The sequence below is a fragment of the Paroedura picta genome, chromosome 7 (assembly GCF_049243985.1).
Source record: "Paroedura picta isolate Pp20150507F chromosome 7, Ppicta_v3.0, whole genome shotgun sequence".
In the NCBI taxonomy this organism is placed as follows: Eukaryota; Metazoa; Chordata; class Lepidosauria; order Squamata; family Gekkonidae; genus Paroedura; species Paroedura picta.
Genome location: NC_135375.1, coordinates 43,553,507 through 43,572,714, shown reverse-complemented (window position 1 = coordinate 43,572,714; position 19,208 = coordinate 43,553,507). Strand labels below are relative to the sequence as shown.

General features: G+C 39.0%; 1 protein-coding gene across 2 annotated transcripts in view; it reads left to right on the top strand.

The window, feature by feature from the left end:
• Positions 1-3,713: 3,713 nt before the first annotated feature.
• ELL2 (elongation factor for RNA polymerase II 2) overlaps positions 3,714-19,208 on the top strand; it is a 37,112-nt gene continuing 21,617 nt past the window's right edge. Inside the window, exons 1-4 of one of the 2 annotated variants that reach the window (XM_077347664.1) lie at positions 3,714-3,987; positions 11,245-11,292; positions 15,993-16,114; positions 18,185-18,348. In XM_077347664.1, coding sequence (XP_077203779.1) covers positions 3,856-3,987; positions 11,245-11,292; positions 15,993-16,114; positions 18,185-18,348 — 466 coding nt within the window. In that variant the 5' untranslated portion in view covers positions 3,714-3,855. The remainder of the gene's footprint in view (positions 3,988-11,244; positions 11,293-15,992; positions 16,115-18,184; positions 18,349-19,208) is intronic. The other variant, XM_077347663.1, reaches the window with a different exon arrangement.

Here is a 19,208-nt window from a genome sequence, read left to right as displayed (position 1 = left end):
CTCATTTCATGGGCACGTAACAGAATTTCTTGGCAGCCTGAAAGAAGGCAACTATTTAATGATAAATGGATATTTTTCATCAGATCCATTGATTTTGTCACCCTAAAAAATAAGCTCTATTTATTTATTTAACTGGCTGCTTTATGTATTAGATATTTTATCATTGTATGAGGGAAAACCCAGTGAAGGTCAAAATACGTCAAGTCTGAGAAGGTCTAGGACCCAAGATTGTAAAGGACATAGGATAACTTTTCAACAATGGCCTATGGGCTTTGTATGTGTTTTTAACTTCAGAGGGTTTTTTTTAATGGCACAAAATAAATGTTCACATATTTTTGTAACTTGTTGTCTTGTTCACACAGATTTTCATCTAGATCCTAACTATTCCAGTTAAGTTTTTTTTCTGTTCTCTTTAATATTTATCCCCTCCTTGTTCTTTGTAAACCACTCAGAGCCTGGCAACAAAGAGGGGTGGTTAAAATTCACCAATGCTATCCTCAGATATCAAAACAGCAGGATAACAAAACATAGCAGTGTATCTGACATGTAGTGCATTGATTAAATGTCTCATAGTCATAAGCCCATCTCATGATTTTTCAGGCCTGGCTGCACCACACTAAATATAGAGGGGCAGAACTGAGTCTAGTGGCACCTTTAAGACCAACAAAGTCTTATTCAAGATATATAAGCTTTTGTGTGCAAACACACTTCTTCAGATAGAGGAGGTCATTCTAATCACCTAGGTTATTGTTCAAGGATTGCTCAGCCATTATTCTGCAACTATGGAAAATCCAAGCACCTTCCCCCAGCTAGTGCATTAGCTGGGAAAAGATTCTAGTATTCTGGTTGTAAAGAAATCAGTTTCTCAGCACTCAAACGGCACTTTTGTTGCTGGGAACATTTGGTTTTCAGCTAGTGCAGAGGAGACAGACAATTCACACTTATCATGACTATTATGTCCAATATGTATGAGTAAAGCATGTATAACTAAGTATAAATTTTAGAACCGTTTGTGAAAGGGTTTTTAAAATAAAAACCTTCTTTTTTTGGTATGGCTTGTAGTTGAACCATCCCATTCCTACCACCTTACTCCATTGGTGGTGCTCATTTAGACTTCAAAAAGAATTTAAAATGGCAATGCACACAGACAACATTTTTTCTACACACAGACATTTTTATTATTTAAAATTCCATTTCAAGCACATGTCATCTTTTTCAACAAGGTCAACAAATAATGACCCGGCTGTTCCCCCATTGACAAAGCTGGACTTCTGTGTTTGCTACAATCCTGTTACAACAAAGAATGTTACATAGGGCACAATCAGACATTAACTTCCTGGAAATTTGACTGAATAAAATCCAAGTTTCTAGGTAACAAAAAAAGTTTGAAAACATCCATGAAATATCAGAAGGCAAAGGACTGAGCTTCAGAGCCCTGTATAGTTCCTTGTCTTTCCTCATAATTAGCAGAAGCATTGCATAAAATAAATTACATACAATAGGAAATGCAGTAATCATGCAAATATACTTATTTGGCATCATGTTTGGAATGCAGTTCTTCTTGTAACAGAACTTGCATGCAACCTTTTGATAGTTTTTTAACCACAGAGTACGTTCAGTTCTACAGACAGATTTAGCCATCTTTTTGTACTAACAATTCTTTACTTTTTTTTGCTCAACATTTTTATTGAAAGTTTTACTGCAACTCTTTACTTTTAACCACCTTCCATACCTTAAGCCATCCTCACAAAATATAAACAGTCTTTCATCCTAAAAAGAAGTTAGTGGAGCACACTTTATCCAACTATCAGGGACTGTTTAAGTCCACATTAAAAACCAGCAAGGAGAAACTGTACCTGACCCTGGGAGAACGGAGACAAACAGGATTATGCAACCATCTGTTCCAGCCTGCCACCAGATCATATCCTCTCTTTCTCAGTATGTGTATCAAATGCTGCTATGTACTGAATTTGTACCTAATAGAGTGGCTGATCCTCCAACCATACTTATTGGTAGCTGAATATCTGCTTTCTTGCTCTAACATCGGTCCTTTGGCCAGTGTGCTCTGGTTCTTAAAATGCAAATACTTAAAAATTGGAATAATTTTTGGAAGTTGGAATAATATTAACACAATGAGAAATCATAATAGTTTCTGGAAGCCAAGTGTACAAATGCCCAAGTAACGTTAATATACATTTTAAGGTTAAAAAAAACATTTAAAAAACTTCCATAGGAATGTTAACCACCAGAAATAATAGAAGCAGCTTATTCACGCTACTGGTTTCCAGTTCTAAGGAATAAGCTCATTTTTTAAACACAGAGCACACAATTCTGCAAGTTACCAGATATTTTTATTAACAACTTCACTTTGCATTTTGATCATCATCCATGTCATTACAGAACAAATGCCAGAACATTTGTTTTATTCTAGTGAATTCTAGAGACTATGCCATATGGAGGGAAGATTTTAAAGCCTACATGAAATTTGGGATTTGGTCCATAACACTCCTTCTGGCTTTATCCCAGATCTGAGAAGGGAGATGGAGTATTTCTTTTGCTCTGATAACAAAAAGGTTCAGCTGTTAAAAGTAGACCTGCTAATAAAAACTCTGAATTTCAACTTGCAGAGGAGAAGGAAACAGTGAATAGCAGGGGAAAGTGAGTATAAAAGAGTTGGGCAGGAAGGAGATAGACAGATCTGGAAATTTTCACAAGTGATTCCAGCAACATTTGTGAACAGTCACTGTTAACACAGGACAGAAACTGCAAGCACACAAATTGATTTAATTAATACTTGTGTATTAAATTTACATTAATACATATTAATATGTAGTCATTCATATTGAACATAATCATCCTGATAAGTATTAGCGTATGTAGGAGTCAGGGTAAGGGAGATGTACACATATAAAGGAACTTAAAAATTTTAACACTATGTAACCACCCTATCACACACCAAGCAAATAATTACATACTAGTGAAACAGTTAATTAAAAATAAAAAAACTGAAGAACTCAAAGCAGCTTCAAGACCATAAAACAAATGAGCAATTAAAAAAAACTGTAAAGCAGTTTACATGAAAATTATGGTGATAATAATAAATAGTAAAATACATTATTGATTACAGACGTTCCAAGGCACAGTCTTGAATGGGGACTTCAAGCGAGCATACGAACAAAGAAGGAAACAGCTTCATGGAGCCACTTGGGGAAGGGGGGGAGGCGTGCACAAAGGGATTTATTTAATGATGACGACGACAGGGAGATGCTGAGCGACAGCCCCGGAGAATGACTCTCCGAGGGTCATCAAGAACGGGATAGGGGAAAACAGGTTTCACTGAGCGGACAAGGGAGGCGGCGGCGGCAGAGGCGACGCTACCCAGGAAGCCGTTAACGGCCAAGGGTACACAATGACCCCACAGGTGACTCAACCCCGAGCGTCAATAATGATACAAACACGATTAAAAACCATCTGCGCTGACGTCAGGCGATAACTCCGCCCCTCCTCTCTCGCTGACCTCGAGGAAGTTTCCTTCGCAGCGACCCCGGCCGGAAGGCCGGCCAATGAGGGAGACCGGTAGGCGTGCCGCCTTCGCGTGGGGCGGAGCGCGCGTGGCGCGGCTTGGCCGCGCGCCTGTCGCGTGGGGAAGGGGGCGTGGCCAGGGGTGCGAAGCGGGGCCGGGAAGGACGTGGTGCCCAGTGGGCGGGGTGTCGCGGCGGCTGCGCGGTGACGAAGCCAGCGGGTACGTCAGCGCCAGGATGGCTGTAGCTGCTGGAGCGGCGCTAGCAGCAGGAGCAGCCTCCGGTGGCGGCTTGGCGGCCCCGGCGGTGGCAGTGGGGTGGAGGGCGGTGTAAGATGGCGGCGCTGCAGGAAGGGGGGCGGTATGGAGTGTCCTGCGGCAAAATCAGCCAGGACAACATCACGGTGCTGCACGTCAAGCTGACCGAGACTGCCTTCCGAGCGCTGGAGAACTACCAGGGCAGCAAGGTGAGCGGCGACCCCCGGAGCCCGGCTCTCCCGCGCCGATCGAGGGCCAGGGGCTCTCCCGAGGGGGCCTTCTCCGGAGGACGGTGGCCACCCTCCGCGCCCCGCCAGGCGGCCAGCCACTGCCGCCCCCCCCCCTCCTCCGCCGCGCCGGGACTTGCCCCGGCGGCAGTGGCTGGGCTCGCGTCGGTCCCCCCTCGGGAGTGGCCCTCTGCCCTTCTGCTTGCTCACAGGACGCGCTTGAATTCATCGAGAACCCTTCCTCCACTTCTTCTCTTCCCCCCCCCCCGCTCCCCCCGCCGTCGTTTTCTCTCTCCGCCGCCCCCTTTTCGGTTCTCTTGGAAAGTTTTTAGCTTTGACAAACGCCTGGCTCCAGCTGGCTCCGCTTCCCCACGGACAGGGAGGCGAGTGGCCGGCGCCGATCCCTTTAAAATGGCATTCACAAAAGCAAGTTGTTTCTCTCGGTGGCCGTGCCAGCTCGTACTCCGGAACTGGTGGTGACCGGAGCCAGCGGCTCCCAGAGGAGGCAGATTCTGCTGAGCTGTCATTTATTTATGAGCGTCGTTCTTCTCTTGGCTGATCTCGCTCGCTCTCCTTCCTGCACGGGCTGGCTTATTAGGCCTCGTTTCTCCAGCTCTCTCCTCAAACTTTGACTTGACCGTCGAGATTTTAAGCGACAATGGCAACTGTGACAGACGTATGGCACATCTTTATAATATGGCTAAAAACAAATGGTTTCCCTCTGTCCTGGCCAAGTGCCCTGTGAAAAAGTTAGGTGGGACGGTTTTCGCCCGTGTTCTGTGGTGGCGGAGCTGCTCTATCGGCGTTAATTAAACATTAACATTGGGGGGAGGGGGGAGAGGAAGGCTTGTTGCTTTTGGTTAAGAGGAAAGTTCGTGTGGGTTTTATTCCTTTTTAACGTAGTTTTCGTAGCATATGAGTTTCCCCACTAAGTTTAGTAGTGTTAAGGGAGGGGGGGGGGTCACATCATTTATTTATTTAGATTTATCATAGTTGAGTGGGACAGCAAAGAGTTCTCTGTTACAGAGTTCTATATGTTGGGGAATGGAGGAATTGTAGTCCTAGTTTGATTATCTCTCCCCCCCCCCCATACTTTAGCTTTCCAGTAACTTGAACCTTCATTTATGTCTGTTCAGCGTACACTAGAAGTGGCTGTGTACTGCTCTGGCCCAGCGAAGATGATTAAGCACTAATTAGCTAATTCTTAACAAGAAATTTCAAATTAAATATCTAGGTTTTTAAAAACGTCAAAATACTCCTTTTGTTTCTGTTACTGAGAAACCTAGAATAACTGTTGCATTAGACTGCAGAAATCCTGGGAAGGTTAAAATGGTGCTGATGAAGCTTTTTAAAAAAAGTAATATTGTATGCCTTGTGCCAGCAGGCGTTCTTCCAAAAGGCTCCCTTTGACACAGTTTAAGCAGTAGTTCAGAAGATAAGCTAGGAATATACTAAAACCAGACAGAATTTAAATAACAGGTTCTTGACAGAAAGCAGACTCTTTTCTGAGCCTCAACACTTCTCTCTTTTGCAAAATTTCATGCAGAAAGATGACTCAGACATGGTTTTCCCAGAATTGACCTCCAAATTGTGCCTTTTCCTATGACTAATGGTTGTTTCGCTTTTCTTCATAATAAGCGGTTGAATCTAAAATAGAGTATGTGAATAAGTCTCCTTCAGTGATCTTGCTTTTTCTGTGTGTTAACATGTCTGGCCCAGCATTCCCCTTGCCTCCATAGCTATTCAACAGTGTAGCCTCTATGGATTTTGTGCTGCATAATTATATGTTTAGGAGCTCTTTTCCTTGTTAAATCTGGATGAAAATCATTACTTCTGCCAGATGATCCACAAAAGCCAACTTTATTTTCAGCTGTATATTCAGAAAGAGGCTGAAACGCAAAGCTATAGTAGTTACCTACTTTGAGGGAGCCAACTTTCAGGCTTTATCAGTGCTGCCTTACATTTTAACCATGCTTTGTTCTCTTCTCCTCCTCCTTATAATTAACAGAGGTCAGAACTCAGACAGAACAATGCACGGTTGGATGTGCAAGTGTTTCTCATGCTTCTTTGTTTTTGGAAGGTCATTCATTTCTGGACCAAATAGAAAAATTAAACCCTGAAGTTTTAGAGTAAATCTTTTCAAGAGTGGTTTTACATCACATATCACCTATGTTAAATGAAATGTAGCCATTTTACTTTTTCTGTATAACATTTGATTTGTATGATTTACTTGCAGTACAGTTCTAAAATTTTTCTTTCCTGTCTTGAAACTGACTATGTATTATGTTGGGAAAAGGGTTTCTTAAAAAGAAAATCTAGTATTCCATATACATGCTTTAAAAAGATTGAAGATTTTGGAGAGGTTGAAAATGTATAAACTTCCATAATGCATTTCAAGTTTAAGTAAGGCAAGACGTCTTGCTTTCTGAACCAGAAGATTTTAGATACTGTTGAACTTGCAATATTTCAAAAATAAATTAAATATGAAATGCAAAATCCACACAATTAGAACATTATGCTTAATTTAAAATGTTATTCCAAAGTTTCTTTTTCATTATTAATCCAGACACAGTAGCACTGTTGCATGTGAATAAATAAATGTTACTGCACATCATTATTTAAAGTTTCTGCTGACTTCTACTAAACTGCTTTTGCAGGTAAATGAAGCTAGGAGAAAGAGTTTAACATTTTAAAATCAGATGTGACTAATTTACAACTTTATTTTAACTCCAAGGTTAGTTTTGTAATCTCAAATGTTTCATAATACTGTAAATATTTTATTAGAGCTAAATAATCACATTATATAAACTACTAAAATATAGTCAAATTTCAAAAGACCAAGTCTTTTATTCTGTGCTGTATACTCCTGCAACATGTAACACAGCAGGAATTTTTGAAGGAACAAAAATTGATAACTGTTTGGTCAGCTGGTTACAGAGCCATGAAATAAATAATAAAGTTGGCAGTATTATCTGATAAACATTATTAGAAACATTATTAGAAACAGTATTATTTCAAAGTCTAAACTTTTAGATTTGTATTTTTACATCTACGTTCTCATTGCTCACATTACCCACCTGCCAAGTACATTAAGAGTAACGCAAACTCAAAAGTACTAGAGACAGAGGGGATTTAAATACCCATGGCTAATGTCTGTTGTCTTATTCAAATTCTGGGCATAGCAATATGGTAGGACAAGAAGGAAATATATGCCAGTAAAGGTACTCTGATTCTGACAAGAAGGAATTAACTTCATAATTTTTAACTGACATTATTTTATATTCAGTGGAAATGCAGCATAAAATATTTTAAATAAAATCAAATCTTTGATTTATTTAATTAGTGGTAGTTGGTTTTATTATGTGAGCCTTTTGCCAGAATATGGTATAGGATATAGTTACCTCAAGGTGAAATGCTGAGAATACAGCTGAGAACACGGATAGCCTTAAAACTATCTCCTTAGTGCTACAGTAGGTAGTGAGCAAATGCAAACATCACAAACAGTAATTCTTTTATGATGTAAACAACCCCCAAATCCTCAGGCTCATTCACCCTTTCCCTCCAGTTCCCTTGATTTGGTACAAGACTTCTTCTAAATTAATATTTTCTGAGTACATGAGGGAAGTAGGTAGGGAGTGAATGAACTGAGGATTTCCAATTCATATCACAAACTGTGGTTTGTTCATAACATCTGAATGCAGCTGCTGTGATTACTAATCCAAACATCTTTATCCTTCAAAATACTTATGGTGTTAAGATAAATGGAAGTACAAATTTCTCACTTTGCATTTCCATATTACTTTAATTTGTAGATGTTGCCAAAATATTAAGCTAATGTGAAATAGTTTTTTAAATAAAATTGATCCTAATATAATCTCCCTATGTACCTTTACAGTTGATCAAACTTGCAACCTGCTCTTTTCTTGCATGTAAACTTCTCTTAAAGGGAAGAATGTTATTTTTCTTCTATTTGATTAGCAATTTCAAGATAATTTAATTGAAGAAAAAAATGGAAAAGGGATGTCCATAGTACACCAGGCTGCTTCCTACTACAGAACTGTAATCAAATTTGCCTGCTTCCAAAATGGCATTGGTACTGTTCTAAATACGATCACACTCTTGAAGGTTGGCTTCATAAGTAATACTGCTGGAATCTGGTGTTTGTGTGTGTGTATGTGTGTGTGTATTAGAAGTGCCCATAACTTGTGAGGGAGGGAGATGCCCATAAATAGCCAGTAAGAATTTTAGGGTCAGGGCAGGTATTCATATTTCTACTACTGATATATCAATAGATTGATTTTCCCCCTTTCTCCTCCTAATGTTTAAGAAGTTTAAGAATTGCTTAGGAATCTGAGCGCTGGTGGTAATATCAGTCCATCCTTGTTTGGGGTTCAGATGTGGACAACCTGTGAAGTTAAGCTGCACCAAGCATATTAATGCGTAACTTCACATGCCATATTAAGTAAGGCTCAGCTTAAATCTAGGATATTCATGGGCACCCTATATGCAATACTGGGATTTGCTTTTCAAGTTTGGTTATATAGCATCTAATTTCAGTTTTACAAAAGAAAAAAACAAATCTCTGCCCAAAATCTAAAAATAAATAGAAACAGAAAATAGAAACAGAGAAATAGAAAACAGAAGAGAGAATAGTTAGCTGATTAAGAGGAGACTTAGTCTGAATTGTTCTTTTCATCTTTTTGACATCTTTTGTACTGTTAATGGCTCTGCCCATATCTGTGTAGTTTAAACTGCACTTTGTGTTCCAGTATGTGAAATAGCTAACTGTGTCCAATAGCATCTTAGGAGACCAACAAGATTTTTTATAGCACGAGCTTTCAAGATTCAAAGCTCCCTTTGTCAGATACTTTCTGACAAAGTTCATGACCTGAAAATCTTGTTGGTCTCTAAAGTGCTGCAGACCTACATAGCTATCCTCTGAAAATATGTAAATCATCTATCTTAAATTCATCCCTTATAAATATATGAAGTTATTTCTCTTGCAGTTTGTTCTTTTCGGTTCTGGAAAAAAACAATTCTAAAAAGTTACTAGAGATTTCATGCAACTATAGATATGTATCTTGAAAGTTCATTATATAATGTCTAGCATTAGCACTTTCTAATATTTAGAATGCTTCACGTTATTTATATACAAGATATTTCATTTTTAGCTTATATTTGAAGAGGCATAATGCATTGGGAAAGTTCAAGTTTTATTATTGCAAACATTTTATGCTACTGAGCATTACTTTGATTCGCAAATATCAATATGATTTTTGGTTACCTCATTATATAATACATCTGTATTATTACTGTTTTATTTATTATTTATATGAGATACAAGCAATATTGTTTTTAACCTTTCTTTGTGTTGAGGGATGAGTGGGGGCATGGAAAGAAAAAAAAAGATGGAAGCAAGTAGCTGCTTTGGTGCATACAGTGGTTTGAATCAGCAAGCTTAGCATGATCTACATTTCTGAAGACTGCATTGTTTCAAATCACTATGAGACTAATGCAGAAATTTAGTAATGAATGAGAAGCAAGCATACTGAATGGGGGACAGACTTCTAGGTAGCTGTGTGAACAAGATTTTGGAGACTTCAAGCTAAATATGAGAATTTTGGGGTCTTCAAGCTAAATATGATGCATCAGCAAAAAAGGCTAATGCAGTCTTAGGGTATATCAACAGAGGCATAATATCCAAATCACAAGATGTCATAGCCCTGCTGTACACCACGTTGGTTAATGGTTGGACAAACACTTGTCAGGGTTGCAATAGGCTGATCCCGCACTGAATAGGGACTTGGACTAGATGGCGTAAATGGCCTCTTCCAACTCCTGCGTTTCTAAAGTTTGTTCAGCAGTATCAGTCATGTTGAAGTTCACTATTCACATCTGACAATTAAAATTTTACCTAAAAAATGAAGAACCAAGAGGGGAAAAGATCCAGATATGCACAAACAATATATATTAAGTGTCTGTTAAGTGCCTGACTTCTGCTGCAGAGTAAATCATAAATGTGATGTATTCATTTCTACAGCTTAAATGTATTTGTTGACCATTAAGGTGCTGTAGATGAAGTACTGTACAATAGCGATCCCCAACCTGTGGGCCATGGACCACATGTGGTCCGCCGACTAATTGGAGGTGGGCCGCAAAGGACGTCTTCTCCTCCCCCCCCCCCGGCCCTTTACAACACACTTCGGGTGTCATTGTCTCCCATCACTCCCAGATGGGACTATCTCGTTGCAGAGAAACAGGCTCAGGGTTCCCATTGATTTGTCATTGTCATGAGTTAAAATTTCCATGAAAATAAAATGTTCCTTATGTTAATTGTTGTGGCGTGTCTGTATCTTATTTTGAAGGGATGTTTAAACATTACCATAGCGATCAGAGAGCGTTAGGGCAGTGGTTGAGAGTAGAGGAGTAAACTAACCCCCCCCCCCACCGGGCCTCAGTAAAATTGTCAAGCGTTGAGTGGTCCCCGGTGATAAAAAGGTTGGGGAATACTGCTGTAGAAGACTCCATAAAAAATATACCAGAGCTGATAGATTAACTTCACATGCAAAATCAAGTACATATTTGAAACATTTGATATGGTGTGCCGGCCGTAGAATATATTCTTTGGTTAGTTGCATCCTGTTTTAGTGTGACCTGAAACTATAATTTTGCAGTTTTTGAAAAAAAACTGAATTTATCTTGTGCGAGGTACCAAATAAGATTTTTTTTAACAATGAATGGAATATAAATATTTTGTCACTTACTTTGTTTAGTGTAAAGCATAGATCACTTACAATTAAGCTATTCATTCAATTTTATTTTATTTGGATCATTTCCAAGAGTTCCATTTACATTCATAAGTTTTACTTGTACCCAAACCAATTTAGCTAGCAGCCTTCTTTTTGTATTTGTGCATGTTAAATGAGCCTGTTAAAAGGTAACAAACTATTTACCGTAAAATATTTTAAATATTGCTTACAATTTAGAGTTTCTAAATTAGAATTAATGGCTTTGTGTCCAATAACTACTCCAGCAGGGGCTATGACAGTTAAATTGGGCAGTTTCTAGTGGAAACTAATTCTTCCTTCCATATTCCAATTGAATAAAGTTTCATAAAGTTTACTTCAGTTTAGCAAAAGATAAATTTATTTCAGAGCTCAGGTCCAATATGTATTGAAGATCTTATATATGGATTCTGAATTCTATTCTAATGGGAGACCACCCCTTCTTTTCCTTCAGAATCTGATTCCTTCTCGACCTTCCATTAAATTTCAAGGACTCCAAGGGGTGAGTACTTCGTTTTAAAACATGTTGCTGTTTAGGTGTGGATAAAAATATAACATAACGGTTTTCTGCCACTTACTGCTACATAAGAAGCGTTTATCAAATGAAGAGCCATGTGCACTATGCATTTGAATCCTTTCTTCCTGTTCATCTTCTCTTGGTGAGATCAGTAGATCATGCTTTGTCTCCTGTTGTAGATCAGGTCTGCAACTGTATTGGGGAGGCTTTTCTCTACAGTGGTAATTGCATAGATAGCCAAATAAAGCAATAGAGTTGGGGGAATATTTAATTTAAATGCATATCAAAGTTCCAGATTTAATAGTTTAATGTAGGATCTGAGCTGACTTTACCTGTCTCCATTGGTAGTTATGTGGTAGCTAAATAGTTATATCCTTGTTGACTGACTGTTAGCTTTTAGAGCAGACTTTCTCAACTTCTTTACTATTGAGAAACCCCCGAAACATGATTCAGGCTTCAAAAAAAAACCCAGAAGTGACTCAATAATGCAGAATATAGTTGGGAAGCATAGCTGTGTACATATCTACCTGCAGCCCGTCCCCTTCCTAGCCCCTTCAGGCCTATAACTGACCATTTTAGGAGAGGGCAGGTTGACATGATGGTATATGGTCATATCACCTGACAAATTTTTTAAAATATAGAAAAAAATAACTCCCATCCATTCGGGAAAGCCTTCCAGAGCCATCAAGAAACCCTGGGGTTTCATGAAACCCTAGTTGAAAAAGCCTGTTTTAGAGTAGCATAGATAATAATCTAAGGCCCTGTTATGTAGCATTAAGATGTTGTTGCAACAGCTGCTTCATATGGTTACTTTTATAATTGTCATTGAATAAATAAGGTATTGTATGATCTGATATTGTTGGTCTCTAGAAATTCTGCATAAAAGGCTGTGAGATATATGATCACACATCTCTAATTGTTACAGTGATGTAAACATCAGCTTGTACTTTAGTTAACATCTACATCATCACTGTTGGAAAGCAAGACTGTAGAATGGTTAGGACTAGCAAACTATTTAATTTACTTTGCCAGACCGTAACCGCAGCCAAACAGATTAGTAGAAAAATCAGGGAAGATGCCTTCTTAGCACCTGACAATTTCTTGATGTACCTGAAACTCATTAGTGTTCACATCTTAAGCAGCCTGTTTTGCGTCCTTTTTGCATATTAAGAGCTGAGGTAGCAGTGATATAACTCCAAATCATAACAGCTTATTTCTGCCACCCACCTACAAACCAACGAGATAAAAAAAAAAAACTTCCAAAAGATTTCTGAGTTTGAGCCCACAAAGCGTAAGAGATTGCATCCTTGTTATATAGAAATGTTCATTGTAATAAGGATGTTTGGCACAGTAATAAAATAACAATCTTATCCAAATTATGGCTGTTTTGATGGGGGGGGGTTGATATGGTCAGCAAAAAATAATCCCATTTGCAATAATTTCTACCATTCAGTAATGATTGAGACTTTTCAGTCTGGATATTCTAGCACATTGCCATCAGCTTTCAGTACCTGTGCAGTGAGGAATAATTCAACAACTAATTTGTTTGACAGAAAATATTCAGCCAGAGGAGCATGCTGATGATCCTTCAAATGTTTTGACATTTTTGTGTAAAGCATTGCCAGTTTCTACTGATGGTTTTAGTGGCTTTAAGAAGGCTGTCTTCTGTATAAGCATTGATCCAATTCATAGTCTAGGGTCTACTTGATAGGGCAGGGCTTTGTTTGTACCCACTGGCAAGCACACAGACAAGGAGAAATAGAGTCATAACAGCTTTAAAAGATAAACTCCTCAGTTAAAAGTCTGGTTAAAAAGAAATGTGTTGGCTTAGTACTTCAAAGGCAGTGAAGTAGGTTACTAGGTGAGATTCAACAGGGAGAACATTCCAAAGCCATGTTCCTACCACTGTAAAAGCCTTCTCTCTAATAATCACCTGCCTTACTTCTGCATGTGAAGCACAGAAACCAGTTAAAACAGATTTTAACTAACTGGCTGGACAGTACAGGAAGAAGTGTTCTTCAAGAACACCCAAGCTGTTTATGATGTTAAAGCACTTTGAATTGTGCTCAGACCAGACAGGCAGCCCCTACAGCTCTTTTAGTACAGGGATGATGATAATCTTGTAACCATTCCACTGTAATAACCTAGTCACTGCATTTTGGGCCAACTGTAATTTCCAGAAAGTTTTGAAAGGCATCCCTGTAAGAGTACATTACAGTAATCTTGTATGTTATCAGAGCATAGATCACTGTGGTCAGATCATACTTCATGACAAACTGCTGCAGCTGATAAAGGGCACTTAATAGAAGATGATACCTGCATTTTCAGCTGTAGGCTAGGATTCAGCAGAACCTTCCATTCTGCATTAAAAACAGGATTAAATTTCTGGAGGAAAATCCCTTTGCATTATGAGCTACCATGTAAAGACCTCAAAGAAGAGAACCCCACGAAGGCAGCCTGTACTACTGTGTTTGATTTCTTACTGGATAGCTTGAAGCTGGAGTGTCAAAGCCTCTCAAGCTCTGTTCAGCCTATTCCCAAAATATTAGCTCTTCGCTATATAGGTACTTCTGAGGGAAACCTTTCATAGCACTAACTGCAGGTGAAACAAAACTGCAGGGACACACCTAAATTAAGCAAGAGATCCTTTCTCACAAATTCTGCTTTGCCTGACAGCTGGGCTTGAATGCACACAACTGGCTGGTGGGTATGGGTTTTTCCTAGCCTGGTTTCCATGTATAGTTTGCTTTGTTGGACAAGATAATTTTAATAATGTTGCCCAAGGGAGCAATATAACATCCAGTGTTATTTACTGTGCCTCAAATGTTTTCCCACACAATATATTTGTATACAATAAATCATGTGGCAGAGCTTGTTTTCCTCTCCAGTATACATTCATCTGTATTTTGCACAGTACAGAATTTACTGTGTTCTAGCAGAGATTATAAAGTGCTAACTGTCAACACAGGAACAGCATAGCTGCATTATGCTGATGCTTTTATGCATTTGCACAAAAGCTATTCATAGAAGCTGCTGAGTTTTAAGTATGATATTTTGCAGCTCACTTTAGCAATACAATTAAGTTTTACTTCCTTACCAAATAGCTTAAATAGTGTGAAACTTTTGCACATCTTGAAGAGTATGATTCTTATAGAGTAATAACAGGCAATTATGGCTAAAACTTCTGGTCGCCTTTTCCTTTAGTATCATAGAAATAAATACACTGCTATGAAGCAGTAGAGAAAAAAATTAATGAAGGAATTTGCTAAGTTACACCAATCAGGATTTGGATCTTGGACTTATTCCATGCAATGCTCATTCTCCCTATAGCTCTCTTTCATTCTCTGCAATGAAAAGGGCTAGATGCTTTTGTTTCCTAATGGAAGCTGGAATTCAGAGAACCTTTTTATTTTACGCTGTCTCTTAAGGTGGCTTAAAAATGAAATAATGAAACATAATAAATTATAAATCCAGTATTAAAAACCTTCAGCCAGAGAATTTTTTTAAGTAGTAGGTTGTTGCAACAGATAATTACAACATTGCAGTCTAGCGATGGCTAGTTTTAACAAAAGGAAAATTGTGGCTGCAATTCACTAGGGGAAGGAAAATGGTGCTGATCAGGGCAGACCCTTTGGCAATGCACCTCTTCCAGAACACCTAATGACACTTGTGGGCAGTATTGAGAGCAAAGCAGTTTTGAAAAAGAACCAGGGAAAGAACAACTGGAGCACAATTAGACCACAGTGTCATGTGGATGCTCCCAAAGTGCTGAAGTGTGGTAGTGGAAGCAGAGGCGTAGCCTTTGTGGGGAAGTGGCCTTAGTCATCTGTTATTTAGCCTGTGATTTAGTAATTAACAGTGCAATGCTATGCAGAGGTACTTCAGTCTAAGCCTGTGGGATTGTACTGTAAATTGCCTAATTATATTTTCAAGCTTTATAAGCAAGAGGTTATAGCCTTAGAAGGCCAATACATTCATGTTTACAATTTTATTTTGAGGCTTGAAAGGATATGCAGTGTATCACCCTGACAGAGTTCCTGGGCATAAATGAAGGAGTCAGGGTTTAGAGGTATGCTGTGTGTCCAGTTGCCTAGTACCAGTGCCACTCGTGTATATATATTCTTGCTATTCCAGGGAGGGCACAAAGAAAACTGACAAAATTCTGCTTTTGTTCCTTATACATCTTCTTGGATTAATAAACCAGCTAAAGGTAGGCTAGCAGTGTCCCTCCATGTGAAAGCAGCATAGCTAGTGCCATGATGTCCCACTAAGGCAGTGTTTTGTATCTGAATATGAAGAACAAGGACTCATTTGGACTCAAAGGACCTTTTGTAAAGACTTCCCTCTCTTTCAGCTCTGCCTGTTTCATAAATAATACAGTTAACAAGCTATATTCAGAGGTAACAAAATCTAGTTTGTGGGAAGAAAGCAATTCCAATTTCCTGATGCACCTGAATTGTAATATCACAGCAACTTGGAGCTTAAGAGAAAATGTCTAAAACCAAGAAGACCTTGAGTGTGCCCTCCACACAAGAAAGAAGAGAGTAGGCAAGTAAGGCAAGAGTCCAAGTTTGTTGGATCTCAGTGCAACCATAGTGTCCTCCACTGAAAAAGATCCACTGCAATTTATTATGAACAAAAATAGTAACTGTGTATAAATCTCTGCATCTTATTCTGTTTTTCAGCTTGTTAAGATTCCTAAAAGTGATATCCCAAATGAAGTACATACCTTTAATTTCTATTTGTCAAATGTTGGTAAAGATAATCCTCAGGGAAGCTTTGACTGTGTCCAGCAAACTGTTTCAAGGTAAGCAATAATGAAGTATGTTCTGATGGAGAACTAAAAAACGATTGCAATAAGACAATAGCGTTGCTCAGACATCTTATGCATTGCCTTAAGATATGCCATATCCTCTTGTAGAATAGAAGTATCTCTTTATGTAAATCATTTTGCTTAGGGTTCATTGTGTTAGTATAAGCTCTTCCACCAGGCTTTTGTTTAGGGCCGGTGAGCCTAATACTGGGCTCTCCCTATCAAAGGCCCCCTTAGACAGTAGTCTGGTTCTGGATGAACTACAGGCACTTGAAACCTTGTAATTTTGATGTGGATATTATTATTTTTGATTGTTAAATTAAATTTATAAATTTTATTACATTTATATACTGCCCTCCCTTGCAGCTCAGGGTGGCTTACAATGAAGATTCGTAGTACCAATACAGAGAAAACATCACAATTATGAACTTATAACATTTCTAACAGTAAAAAAAGGTAAAGGTATCCCCTGTACAAGCACTGGGTCATGTCTGACCCTTGGGGTGACGCTCCCTAGCGTTTTCATGGCAGACTCAATATGGGGTGGTTTGCCAGTGCCTTCCCCAGTCATTACCGTTTACCCCCCAGCAAGCTGGGTACTCATTTTACCGACCTCGGAAGGATGGAAGGCTGAGTCAACCTTGAACTCCCAGCCTCATGGGCAGAGCTTCAGACAGCATGTCTGGTGCCTTACCACTCTGAGCCACAAGAGGCTCTTTTCTAACAGTAGAGGAACTTATATGAATTTATAACATTTCTAACAGTAGAACATTATAACTTTGTAACTGTTAATTACACAACTGCAATTCAGTTTAGCTTTAACAGTGTTTTAATCATATTATTTGATGTATTTATAAAATTATGTACACTGCCCGGAGCCAGATCACTGGGAGGGCAGTATAAAAATCAAATAACTCCAGCTGTCCTATACTTACTGACTGATAGGGGATTCCAGTTGCTCTAGTACAGTGTACCTATGCCAAATTATTATTTCCAGTTATATTATAAAACAGCACCTGCTTTTGCAGCAGGAGAGAAAATGTGGTTTTCAGACTTATTCTACTATAAACATTACACATTAATAAAGAATAGGCATGAGGAACTGTTTACCTTTATTACTCAGTATTTGTGAAAAAGCAGGGTTATACCCAGGAAACCATTTCTAAATCATGTTTCTGCTACAGAATGCAATAAATGTTAATACATATTCTTGGAAGAAGTACATTGAAGGATTTATAAGAATTATAGGAAGTTCTGAAGCCTCTTGAAAGTAAATGAGTTTATTGTAGCTTCAACTTGTAGGCATGAGAGTACTTCTGATACACAGAAGGGGTTGAGAAGGTACATAACACTTGTGGAAAAAAAGTTAAACAGAAAGGAGCCAAAATTTCCTTTTAATTCTCAGGAAGAGATATGGCTGTTCTATGGTGCCTTAAGAGACTTTCAGATGCTCCTTCTGAGGGTTTTTTTTGGGGGGGGGGATTCCAGGAACAGACTGCATTTGGCAGTCTTCTGAGCAAAATTAAATGTCAAATCTAAATTATTTTTTAATTTAAAAGAATAATCTAGCATTTTTTTCTTTTACGAATTGGTCATTGTTAAGTTCATTCCCTTTCCTGTTTCCTAACACGGAGCACAACTCATGTCTTCCTGGTTTTTGAAGCATTAGTCAGACTTCAACTTGGGACATCTCAGTGCAGGCACCTGTGCACTTTGGTATTTGTTTCTTCCCCTCAAAACAGGATTAAACATTGAATCTCAACATGTTGGAAGCATTTTGCATATGCTGAAGTTTGATGGCTTCCTGCAGGTGTGGGGAGTGCATGAACATGGCAACAAGCCACATCATGCCCAGTGCAAACAAAGCTTTGTTTGTCTGAAAGCAGTCTTATGTTCTACTTTCAGACAAATTAATGGGATCTTTTAAAATTCGTATAGTTCACAGTTTAGATATAAATGGCCAGAAGTAAATGTAATTGTATCTCTTAAAATGAGTATTGATTGTGCTATCCAGTGCTGAGTCTGCATTCAGTAAATGTAAATATGGTTTTTCCCATTGCTTAGTACTGGATCCTCGCAGCTCAGTTGTCTGGGATTTATACAGGACAAAATTACAGTGTGTGCAACAAATGATTCTTATCAAATGACCAGAGAACGTATGACCCAGGCAGAAGAGGAGTCTCGCAATAGAAGTACAAAGGTCATAAAACCTGGTGGACCATATGTAGGTATGGTTGTGTTTTTTCTTTCTTTCAGTAACTGTTGAAAGCCAGCAGCTGTAATACTAATCATTAAATCTTCTGTTGATGCTACCTTACTTTAGAGAATTCTAAAGTTTTAAAAGTACCTATTGTGTGAGGGTTGTTCAGGATCCATAGTTTGCCCATCCCATCTGTGTATCTCTGTGACATGGTTGTTTGTCACCATTTCATTTATGCATTCAAATAGATCACGGAATGGCAGAATATAAATGTTTGGCCACCCTGGGAGCAATCAGAGGGGAAGGATTTCCCCCTTGGCTCTTCAGTAATTGCCTGGAGTCATGGCAACAGGCTTGTGGGGAATCTGGTTAGATGCAAATTTGAGGGAGGCTGAGCCTGCATGCATGTCTCCCATGGTTTGGGGACCCTCATAAGGGGTCTTGAGTGTGAGGTTGTTTGACTTTATGCCCAGCTCGGCTCTAACCCATCAGGTGGCAAGGGAACCATACAGTGGTTTATGCCCTCATGGAACCTCTGGACATGCCATCCCACAGTTGCTCACCCAGCAAGCAGCCTAGACAAAGGGCAACTATCATCTGTCACTTAAATCTGTATCTATCCTATGCTGCAGTGATGCACCTATGATTACACTCAATAAAAGCTGAGTCATCATGGTCTGATTGTTATTCTCCTTGACTTTGCTTCTTCCCTTCCCTCTCCCCTCAGCCGACAACTTGTTTTGGGTGATAGTGGGCGACTTTATTTTTGACATGCTACTATCTAAAACTTTGCCACCTTTTTTGCCATCATAATTGGCAAATGCAGCCATCTCCCTACTCCAGTGAATGCGGAGATTGTACAAACCCATGTGTTATCCACATTAATGT